Here is a 12,480-nt window from a genome sequence, read left to right as displayed (position 1 = left end):
CAGACTGTCACTGTGGTCCATGTTTAAAGACCCAGAATGTTGGAACCATCACCAACACACACTGGTTGTAGAAATTCACTTAATGTGTCATTTTTACTTAATGGGATGATTAATGTAGTTGAGGTCATATGTTCTCAGCTCTGAATGTCAGGTGGAACTCTCATAAGAACAAAAAAAGGAAAAAAATATATTCATATAGTATCTCTCTCTCTCTCTCTCTCTCTCTCTCTCTCTCTCTCTCTCTCTCTCTCTCTGGGTATTGGCCTAAATAAATCGATACCAAGTCGTATCGAAACATCTCCGTCAAACGATACCTGCAATCGATCCTTTTTACACCCAGAGCTAGAAAATGGGACTATTTGTATGGACTTGTTCACAGCCAATCAACACAAGCATTCTTCAATTTAATCCCACATGTGATTGGCCCACTGCAACAGCAGCTACAAGTCGTGGTGAATTTGAGTAAGCACGTTTAAGATGCCACCTAAACGCTCTAAAGTGTGTCTACACTACACACCTGTTACACCTGATAAAAGCAAGTGCACTAAATGTGTGATGAGTATTAAATGAAGTACTCAGTTGGTATGAGTATCACTTTAAGGGTACTTGGAGTGGTACTGGTATCGTCATTTTTTTAATGATACACGCTGTAATATATTTATAGAAATATATGCACAAAGTCTGTAAAGTTCGAGTTTTGTGAAAAAGATCAAACACAAGTATTTTTTCTGTATTTTCAGTATAATGTTGGATGTTCAGTCAGACATGGAGCAATAAGGAGATAATGCACACCTGATAAACACACAGCTTTCAGATTTGCCACCTGTGAGCGTGTGTGTGTGTGTGTGTGTGTGTGTGTGTGTGTGTGTGTGTGTGTGTGTGTGTGTTTTGCACAGTGATTAACTGGTCTTTTCACAGCGACACAGTTTAGAGACAAATCGGCAGCAGACCTAATTTTCCTTAGATCATCCTCCAGCCTGTTACACTGAAAAGCAGCTGTCCAGATGTGTCAAAAGCAGTAACACACTGGTTGGTCTTGTGTAGACCTACTCTATGTGAAAAGTGCCTTGAGATAAACTTTGTTGTGATTTACTGCTATATAATTTTGAATTTTGTTTGAATTTTGAACAATTTAATTCTTAGACTTTTGACACACTGGGGGGGTTTTACATAATAGCTGTATACTGTACATACTGACCCAGAGAAATGATGTTCTGCTATAATGATCCAAGTACGGATACACACGAATAATCTTTAAAAAGATTGAAAAACAGCTGTGTACTATATTATACATATTCAGTTACCATGACGTAATGTGGGCCATATAGGCATGAAGGATTAGTAATACCTCAGGAATAATAATAATTAAAAGAAGAAGAAGAAGAAACTTCATCATAGAGCACCTTTCATATAAGTGATGTAGCTCAAAGTGTATTACAGAGAAAAATAGACGTACAGTACAATAAAACAAATGTACAAATAACAAATAAAATAAAACAACTTGTAAAATATGACTTATTTAGTAAAAAATAAGTTAAAATGACACTAATTAAAAACCAGATTAAATAAATATGTTCTCAACTGATGCTTATAAATACTCTCGAGGCCCACGTCTCATCTCATCCTATTCTATCATTTTGGAGCATAATGAAGAAAGCTACCTACCACTACCTATTTTCGTGTGTGCATAATTGTGTGTTTTTAAAAACTCTTTAAAAAGGGCCAATGAAGTGTAGTTAAAACAGGAGTAATGATATAATAAATACAATACTGACTAGTGCTGGTTTTTAAATGCGGTGATTACAGTGATTATGCTGCCTTGTATTTCCTATTTGAAATCGTGACCGGACTAGAAGCCAGAGGTGTTGACTGTTGACGCATGCTGCTGTAAATTCTCTTGTTTGTTTGTTTGTTTTTTTACAGTACAGTTTGTGATTGCTGCAGCAGAGATAGATGGCGCAGCGCCCGGTTTTGTCCCCTGACATTGTGTTTTTGTACGTGTGTGACAGCGCTGACGTGCCTCTCTGTGTTCCTGCCGCAGATCGTGATCGTGCAGTGGGGAGGGAAGCCCTTCAGCTGTGCCCCTCTCAACATGGAGCAGTGGCTCTGGTGTCTGTTCGTGGGAGTTGGAGAGCTGCTCTGGGGGCAGGTAAGCAGCTCTTCAGCCTGCTGAGTCAACCACACTAAACAAGTGTAGGCTGGCAGGCCTGGTTTACCCAGAGTTTCCCCCCGAGGTGAGGCTAAGGAAACATTACGGTGTTAGATAACACTCTAATCTATCCTGTCTGTGCTCAAACTGACAGTTGAAATAATCTAGTATTATCTTATCCAACCACATGTGTGTACGAGTGCAGGTAGGAAAGGCTCAAGGATGCGTTTTTGAGTAGAAATGACATTGTGACAAACCTGGCTTCCAGGTGATCGCCACAGTGCCAACGGAGCGGCTGCCGTGCCTGAAGGAGGCGGGTATGGGCCTGGAGCCAGGAGAGGACGAAGGAGAGGAGATGGCAGAGGACGAGGAGGAGATCGACTGCGCAGAGAGAGAGCTTCGCCGCGGACAGATCCTCTGGTTCAGAGGCCTCAACCGCATCCAGACCCAGGTACCGTTTGACCACACCCTCCACAATTAAACCATAACCGAAAACTTTTTCATAGGAGGACACACGCAAAGGTATCCAGACAGCACAGCACCTCGACCAGAAGCTTCTCATGGTCACGATACACAGGCAGTTTGTTTACGGCCTCTTACAGATAAAAAGGGAATGATGTTAAACTAATTATTTTGTATCACAGAGAACATAGAAATTGGAAAAAATGGAAATAAATACACACTGTTTGCACTTTTTAACAAATGATTTATTCCTGAACAGTGCCTGAATAAACTGCCAGGGTCATGACCTTCACACACTAACAGAAGAGACTTTTCGGAAAGAAAGAAAAGTGTCCCGTTAATCAATCTACAGCATTATTGTTTAATTGATTTAGTCGATCACTCAAGCCTAATATTAACTCTGTCTCATTTGTTCTTACTCTGCAAAAGTCGGTCTCTCTCTCACTTTTCTGTGCTGTTCTTCTCACTCGGGCCAAACATAATGATTCCATTTTCCCTCTCTCCAACACAGCTGACTTTTCCGCTCTGTTCCACTCAAATGTCGGAGGGAAAAAAAAACGACTTTCTCTAAGTTGGAAGCTGTATTTTTTTAACATGTAACGATCACGAGGAGAGAGGAATAAATGCTGTGAATGGGTGTGTGTGTGTGTGTGTGTGTGTGTTTACGCATCGTGTGCAGGTTAAAAGCTACAGTAAGTAGACTTGACTTGATGAATTGATTGGTTCTCGCATTGCGTTGCTTGGTGTGAGAAAGGACGTTAAGACGGCAAAAGCAGCGTCAACATGAGCAACAGTCTGCTAACGGCCTCCCGGCAGCGTTTAGAGAGGCGGACTCTCAGACTCTTAAGTGCCTGTCTTAAAGTGGTCGGTTTTTTCATGAAGAGGGTTCGGTCTGAGTGTGCAGGCAACAAATAAAAGCACACACACACACACACACACACACACACACAAACACACACAACCTCATGTACACGTGCAGGATTAAAATGCTGTTTCTGTTCTGTCTGCTGTGACAGGAAATGTTTTAAAGGGACTACAACACCCACACACACACACACACACACACACACACACACGCTGAAGCCCACACTCGGACCGGCCTTTCCTGCCCTCACTGAGTGCTGCTGTTTTGTCTCTGTCCTGCAGATGGAGGTAGTGAGCACGTTCAAGCGAAGCGGTTCGTTTCAGGGAGCGGTGAGACGGCGCTCCTCCGTGCTCAGTCAGCTACACGACGTAAACACTATCTCTACCCCCTCTCACGTAGCTCTCTCCACCGCTACAGCCAATACCAGCCCAGCCCCCGGGAGTGAGTCCGCCGAACGCATGTACACACATACACACACACACACACACACACACACACACACATATATATATACCTACACACACACTTGCAGTCACCTTCTCTCTGCCACACTCATTCAGAGACACACACACACACACACACACACACACACACACACACTGCTGCACGGCACGTGGACTGCAGTACTTTTACTCTCTATATGGTTGTGTCCCCCTTTTCCGGCTCGCTCGCTGCTCGTGTGTGTGCAATGTCTCCTCTATTCTTTTCTCTTATTCCCCCCTTTCTAAAACAGCACCCAGTCCCGACCAGCTGTGCAATCCTGGTCTGATCCGGTCTGGTCCAAAAAAAAAAAAAAAATCCAGATCCGGTCCCAGTCCAGAGTCTTGTTTTGTCGTTCAGTGTTGGTTGGGTGCGGGAGGCGGTTCGCCGTTCTCTCTCTCTCTCTCTCTCAGAGAGTATGTGAGGCATCCTCACAGAAGCAGAGTTTATAAGAGAAAGTAAAAAGTGACTCGTGTTTTAGAAAAGAAGAAAGAAAAGAGGAAATAATTGAAGGGATGAATCAGTGTGGTGGACTCTGACGAGGTGAGGATGCACCCTCAAAAAGTTCAGAGAGCAAACGGCAGCTCCTCCCGCACCATGTGTTACTTCCTGTCTGTGAATGAGGTCAAGCGTGGTTACTGTGGTTGACCCAGCTGTAAACATCAACAAAATATAATATTTCTGTAACTCTTCTGTGACTCCTTATTATAGCAAATGCTACAATTAGCCCTCACTGCCATAGAATTCATACTCATTACCAAGTGGCTTTCATATGGCTTCTGCAATTCTCTAAACTGTAAACCTTCGAGTATAAATGCCCCATAACACACTGCTGTTTCCAAGCTTACGGTTAAAAAAAAAAAAAAAAGAAGAAAAAAAAAAGTTCCCTCTTCCTCTATCACTCTTGCTTCTTTCTCTCTTCTTCTATTGCTCCTTTCACTTTTTGTTTGATGCTGCAATTTTCTGTCAACTGGTTATTTCCATAACAGTATTTCCAGCTCCGACGTCACAAGTTTGGCTCTCCAAAAAGTCCTGATTTCTTCTCTATGTCCAGTCTGCCCCCTCTTCCTCCTCTCTCTCTCTCTCTCTCTCTCTCTCTCTCTCTCTCTCTCTCTGAGTTCTCTCCTCTTTCTTCTACATTTATGAGGTATTACAGGTTCCCTGTTTGCTCCAAGTCAACAGAAATAATGTCTTCTAACTGTTCTGCATAAGTGGAGTTGTTCTTTTGTAGAGGTATTTAGATTTTTACCAGATCTAAATACAGGCTCTTGTGTAGCATATTGATAAGATTTCTTTAGTAGGTTTCTCTTCATTTTTTTCCCTCTGTTTCTATTATATTTCATTTATCTTACTTTATCCTTTACCTCATCCCTTTTTGTCATCCTCCCATCTCCTTACTAGAATAGCATCCACCCCTCATGTTTTCTCTTGATTTCTCTGTATGTCAGTTCTGCGCGTGTCTGTGTTTTGCAAGTGTGTGTTTACTTGCTGACATATCCGAGAGCCGTAGTTCGACTTGTGTGTTCCTCTGTCAGTGTGTGCGTGTGTGTGTGTATGTGTGTGTGTGTGTGTGTGTGTGTGACAGCGCACTCGTGTGTATTTAAATGTGCTGGAGTACGTGTGTGCGTGCGTGCATGTGTGTGTTTGTGCTGTCTCCTCATTTGATTGTCTTCATCGGTCTTTCTCAGTTGCTTCTCCTTACCTTCCTTGCTCCCTTCTGTCCATCCTTCCCTCCTCCCATTCCACACTGCCTCCCTCCCCCACGTCGCGCCATCACCTGTAAGTGTAGATACAGAGAAACGCTCCGGTCTGCCCTGCCGACACCTCATTGTTGACTGTGATCATTCTGTACAGATGCTAGGAGATACCTGAGCTTAAGTACTTTGGAAAAAACATCCTTCTCCCTATCACTTTACAGCATGATTGTAATATGTAACAAAACAGATGTATTATTCAGTGACTCTGGAGCTCATGGGCAACATTGTCTGGCTCATAGAAAAGACTGGAAACATGAAGGTGTGGATAGAGGGATGTACAAAGTATGGAACTAGAGTCCAGGTCCCATCACTGCCAGCTCATAGCTTGCTTTTTCAATTCTTTCTCCTTTATTTGAGGAGCTTGTTGTGTCCAAATCTGTTATTACTCAGCATTCTTACAACGAAATATATTTGCATTCTAAAGTCGTGCTCTTGTGATTCCCGATGAGAAACCAAATGGATTTGGACAAACAAATGGGATGAGGAGGGAATGTGAAGGAGCAAGCATTAACGTTGAGTTTAACGTGACCCGGGGTTTGCTTCTCTGAATCACTTGATGTTGTATGGAGGAATATAAAATGTATAATCCATGACGTTTGCTTTAGATTTCAGGGTGGGCTTTATGCAAAAAGAAACAGGATTCAGGTAGCGTCCAATACACCTCCAGCCACAGAAAAGTATATTGTTTATTACTGTCAGCAAATCCCATGAAAAGACACAAACAAGTATTATGTGTGTATCCAAAGTCTGATAAATGTGATTTCTCAGTACCATAGAATTCAACTGTTGTCCAAACACTATTAACAAGACTAAGAGACTACAGCCGTGCTAGCATCTCTGTGAGGCTGTACTAAGGCTCAGTAGTACTTTAAGCTACATCAGCATGCTAACATGCTAATGTTTAGTAGCAGATATAGTGTGTACCATGTTCATCATAATAATGATTTAGATAGTTGGCATGGTAACATGCTAATGTTTAGTAGCAGATATAGTGTGTACCATGTTCATCATAATAATGATTTAGATAGTTAGCATGCTAACACTTGCTAATTCACAGTAAAGTTTCAACACAGCTGAGGCTGATGGGAATGTCATTAGTTTGGAAGTTACTTGGTTTCATTAGAGAAATAAAAAAAATGACGTGATGATGATGATGCAAATGGTCAGGGAATCACCACAGATATTATTATATTATTAGGACGAGAACATGAATGTCTGTACCAAATTGCATTACAATCCATCCAATCGTTGAGACATTTCATCTGCTGAAAATATCCCCCAGACAATGCACTATTTCCTACTGTTTGCCAAAAAGTAGCATTTGTTAAAAAGTTTATATCATTTTCAAGGAATTACAGAGCTTTTAAAGAATGAAACTGCACATTTATGACACGTTTCTAAAGCTTTACATTCTCAGTGGGAACCAATGACTTTTGGAGCAGAGTGCCACACACAGGATAAATAAGTAAGAACATATTGAGAGACGGACTAACACATTATCGATGCTGTTTTTTATGGGATTGGTTGACAACATCATAAATATAGAATATCGCCAGCCTTAACTTTTAAGTCCTTTTCTATGTTTGCCTAAACTCTGTTGATATGATTATATGTATCAATCCCCAAACCAGAAACGCAAGCGCTACAAATAATGACCCACTGTATTTTTAATGCAGACAAACTGACCTCTGTTCCTCCACTGCTGCTCGTCCTCAGTTAGCTTCAGGGTCATTACTTTACTCCGCTACCCAAAGCAGACCCAGCCCTCAGTCTTGGCGCTGTGCCCCATTGCAGTATGATGTGCGTAACTTCTGACGTCGACACCCATCACCTCGCTGACTTTTACTGCCAAATCTATCAACGCAGGGGTAAGAAAAGAGCCCAGGCGTAAAGAAATAAAGGTCTAAAATATTCCACTTAGATATGAAAATGATAGAAGATGATTTAGCGTGCTTCATGCTTTCATCCGCCTCAGCTGTGCTAGACCGTAGTGATCCCTCTGGATCATTTGAACAGATCTATGGATCCAGTTTGTTTTCATTTCAGGCTGGTCTAGTTTAATCTACCTGCAATTATGGATATTAGAGTTTATTTGGTCAAGGGAAGATAAAGGGGGAATAGGCCAGACCTCAAATCCATCCTAAGTTCCTCAGTTCTTTGCTAATCTTCCATATTGAGCAGGAATATGCATCGGATTGAGGAAGGATTGCTGAGGTGTTGCTATGGATTTAGAGCTCAGTCATCACATGAAAAAGGCGGGTGCCACTCAAGAGTCTGGCCACGAGTCAGGAAGTGGGAGCCATTAACCAGCCATCTAACTCACAGCTTCTCCCTGTATTTACGTTGCAGTTTTTCTTCGCATCGGCAGTTGATTTTTACACACAGCAGCCTCTTACCTTCTGGCGCCTATTTCCCCTCCTCATACTTTTTAACCATCATCGTTTTTCCATCAAGCACTGCCGAAAGAGCCGAGAGGGAGAGAGAGAGAAAGAGAAAAGAGAAAGAGAAAGAGAGAGAGAAAGATGTTAACACAGCAGTGCCCTGACCTCCAAGGCCTCTCTGGTCACAGTGTGGGCGTTATATACTCGAAAGTTTACTCTGTCCATGGAGACAAAATGAAAACAAACCGAGCGCCGACGAAGTGAGAAAGTAACATCCTGAAACATTCTCAGTCTGCATGAGGTGTTTTTCTATTGTCTGACAGGCTCTTTGGAAAAACAGATAAGCACTGAACCTACTGCTTGACCGTTTGTCTGTACGTTTGTCTGTCTGTCTGTCAGTCTATCATATATGCCAGAGTCACATATAGAGACTCCTCCTAGTTTGGCCAACTGCAGCACTGACTCCTCTCCCCCCCCCCCCCCACCCCCTTCACATTCAGCTGTCTTGACCGTCGACCTCTCATAAATCTCACAGTTTGGAATTTCAGTCGGTGTTGCAGTTGACATAAAGCTTCTCCTGCGTCGATCTTACTCGGCCAAACTGTCTCTATGTAGGGCTCTGCCTGCCTGTGCCTGTCAGTATATTTGCATTGAACTGTCTCTGTTTCTTTTTGAGCTCATGCTGCTTCTTTTACTCTGTTTTTGGGCTTGTGGGAAGGGTGCATGGAGCAACTGCAATGGCAAAAGAATGTGTTTACGCACGCATACACCATACACTGCATAATGCACCTTGAAGTACACTCATAGACCTCACTCTGTGTGTGTGTGTGTGTCTGTTTGTTTGTGTGTGTGTGTGAGAGTGTGAGTGTGTGAGAGAGACAGAAAGAGAGCATAAGTGACAGCGATTTGATTCAGCATGACCTGGCTGCCTCTCTGTGTGTGTGACAGGGCTTTGACTTTGAACCAAGCACCTTCTGTTTCTATTGATCTAACCAATCACATGCTGTTTCTAACCTGCTGATTCTCCGTGATGCCACCTTTCTGTTTTTGCAAGACTTTTTATTTTTTTTATCCTGCAGCAGCTTCATCATCAGCTTCATCATTATTTCAATCACTCTGCTCTCCTCTCTGTCTCACTGCCGCATGGCCCGCAGTACATTTTGCACTTATGCATGCACGTGTGTGTGTGTGTGTGTGTCTCTGTGTGTGTGTGAGTGTGTTTGTGCGTGTGCACGAGAGATGCTGACTGGCTGACTCACTATCCGGCTGTTGATGTGTTTGCGTGTATGAACCGGCTCTCTAAAACAAACAGCACTGGTGATTGACAACTTACCGATGCATGCAGACGTCAACCACCGAGCCGCATAATGTGGAAACGACTGCTGCTGCATGCATGCTCATGTGTGTGTGTGTGTGTGTGTGTGTGTGTGTGTGTGTGTATGTATATGTGTGTGTGTGGTCACTGCTATAGGTTCTTGCCTATTTCTTATTTTATTCTACATTTAACTAACATACTCACTATTCCTGCTTCTTCTCCATTTGTGCCTAACAACCATTCTCATTTGTGTGTGTGCATGCAGTGTGCTAAGGTGCGAGTGTTTCCCCCCACACCCTCCTGACACACACACACACACACTCACTCATACAGACATGCCACGTGTGTATATGGTGAAACGTCTGCAGCTTCTGTGGTTTTTGTGATGGTGGCTACTGAATGCTCTCATGTTGTGAGGTCTGACTGCTGTGTGAGAACTGACAGAAACATGTCATTAGCCAACTCATTTTGAAACACTTTTTTTTTTTCTCCACGTTTGTCTTTTAGAGATGCACAGGATCAGGTGGACACTCTCGTGATATTTGTATGACCAAAAATTGATTGCAAAATTTCCTTGATATCTTAAAAGGAATCATGTACTCATCATGAGTCAATATGATAAGGTGAGGATGGGGATATATTTACCTTTAAATTTAGTTTCAAATACATGCCAAAAAAAAAAGTATTTTCTGAAAGTCATACATTATATGATTCATGAATAATATTTACTTAATATGACTTAATAGGTTTTTAAAATGTATCCATGACCAGATAAATTCAGTTCAAACCTTTCCACAGATCCCATTTATTAACTGTCTCCTATGACAAACAGGTAAAAACAATAGGTCCAATTTGTGCTTTTATTATGAAATCTTCTTGTAGTGACCCTTTAAATTATCTGTCCCAGCGAGCATGTCCATGTGGGCCCCACATGGGTTAAATGCGGGCTACATTGGTACTGGGAATGGGATTGAACTGGGCAAATTTTGAAGGTCCCACATGGTTTCATTAACATTAACCCCCACATGTGAAGCCCACGTGGGCTGACTGTGTGAGCCCCATAAGGGATGTAAGTGGGCTAAGTTGGCATGGGCATAAACAGGGCAAATAGTATGGACCCCATATTGTTTCAGAAACATAGGCCCCACATGTGTAACTCACCCAGATGGGCCCCACCTGAAACCCAATCAGAACCCACTTGAAGCCCATATAGGCAAACACAGGTAGGGCCACCATGAAAACTGCAGACAAACCCACATGGCACCCACATTGCAGCCCATATTTAACCCTTATGTGACCGACATGGACATGCTGGCTTGGGTGTTTTAGAACTTCTTTGGCATTTAGTTACTTTAAGAAATAGCTTAACATTTGGGAAATTACATTTATTGCCAATAGTTAGTTAAATGTGAACACTGATACAACTCTCAAATCTGTATGGTAAATATGAATCTATGGCTTAGCTTAGCTTAGCATGACTATTGGAAACGCAGGAAAACAGCTAGCCTCCCTCTGTCGGACAACGCTAATATCTGCCAAGCACCTCTAAAGCTCACTAATTTGCATGTTATACCTCTGGAGTTTCTGCTGGTGGCTTGGCAACCTTATGGTGATGACAAGACTTCAAGAAGTTACTGCTCCTGGCAAAAAACAGTCTAGCACCTAACCCTCCATAAATGTTTTAATTTTTACACCTGGGTTTTTGGACAGATTAAACACAAATATATAATGTGTTAATTAGTGAGCTTTAAAGGTGTTGGTAAGTGGATTTTCTTACTTTGTTACCAAGATAACTGTTTCCACCTATTTCCAGCTCTTATGTTAAGCTAAGCTAACTGGCTGCTGACTTTCATATCAAAGGGGCAAGACAAAAATGGGAGTTGTATCGATCTTCTTGTCTAACAATAACAACAATAATCCCCCAAAATATTGGAACTAATTCTCTAGGTTGTGCCCAAGTTGAGCCTTGGCCTCGTCCATTTTGGTTAAATCCAGCAAATAAAATAATTTTCAGCTTCCAGAGCTGCTCTGAGTAAAATAATAACATATGTTGGTAGACAATGAACAGAACACTCAATGTGACTGTTCAAATTAACTATAAAACCTTACTGTAGCCACCTGGCCCTGAGTGTCTGTCTGTCTGTCTGTCTGTCTGTCTGTCTGTTTGTCTGCTGGAGGACACAAGTCTGTCTGTCTCTGGGCTTCCCTTGTCTGTTTTATCCTTTCTTTTGTCTGACTTTCTCTTCTCTTTTTTTGTGGTCTCTCCCTCATCTTTTTTCCTTTCATTAGATGCGAGTGGTGAAAGCATTCCGTAGTTCGTTGTACGAGGGCCGGGAGAAACCGGAATCCCGCAACTCCATCCACAACTTCATGGCCCACCCGGAGTTCCTCATCAATGACCTCATCCACAACATCCCGCTGATCGACGACACTGACGTGGACGACGAATCAGAGCTCAGCAGATACCAGCACCTGCACCCGGCCCTCCGCAAACCACCACCCCCTCCCGCCCAGCCCCAGCCCCCAGTCCGCGTCCGCCCTACCCGCCCCTACCGCCAGTACAGCCTCCCGGTGACCCCGTGCAACCGAAACAACAACAACAACAGCAGCAGCAGCAGCAGCAGCATCAGTTCAACGGTCACCCACGGCAACAAACACAGCACCAACGCAATTATCCCCTTCAACCGGAGCCCCCATCACTATCACCAACACCACCAAAACCATCATGGTAGAGACAGGCCGTTGAAACCCTCCGCCCCTCACCTTGCCCACCTCTACTGCGTGGAAACCTCCTTATAACTGAGCTGAACGTTGGTCGGGGGGGGGAGAGGAGAAAGGGAATGGAGTCTTGGGGAGGGGAGGAAAGGGGGAGTAGAAGAGAGGGCTGAGGACACACATATGACATTTCCATCTGATCTCCCTTACGACGAGCTAACAGGAGGGAGTGAAGGAAGAGGGAGGTGCAGGAGGGAGTGGACAATGACCGGAGACTTCTGCTCAGAACTCCCTGAGAACATTGCGACTTTCCCTCCCTTTGCCCCCCTTGCTCCAGCCCTCTCAGTCTGACCCCC

At 43.2% G+C, this 12,480-nt stretch overlaps 1 protein-coding gene across 1 annotated transcript in view; it reads left to right on the top strand.

Annotated features, from left to right (window-relative positions):
• atp2b3b (ATPase plasma membrane Ca2+ transporting 3b) overlaps positions 1-12,208 on the top strand; it is a 38,005-nt gene extending 25,797 nt beyond the window's left edge. The window contains exons 22-24 of the mRNA XM_062426900.1: positions 2,042-2,149; positions 2,418-2,600; positions 11,699-12,208. Coding sequence (XP_062282884.1) covers positions 2,042-2,149; positions 2,418-2,600; positions 11,699-12,208 — 801 coding nt within the window. The remainder of the gene's footprint in view (positions 1-2,041; positions 2,150-2,417; positions 2,601-11,698) is intronic.
• Positions 12,209-12,480: the final 272 nt, after the last annotated feature.

The sequence above is a fragment of the Scomber scombrus genome, chromosome 10, assembly GCF_963691925.1.
Source record: "Scomber scombrus chromosome 10, fScoSco1.1, whole genome shotgun sequence".
Taxonomy (NCBI): Eukaryota; Metazoa; Chordata; class Actinopteri; order Scombriformes; family Scombridae; genus Scomber; species Scomber scombrus.
Note: the sequence above shows the minus strand (reverse complement) of the source record. Positions and strands in the feature narration are given on the sequence as shown.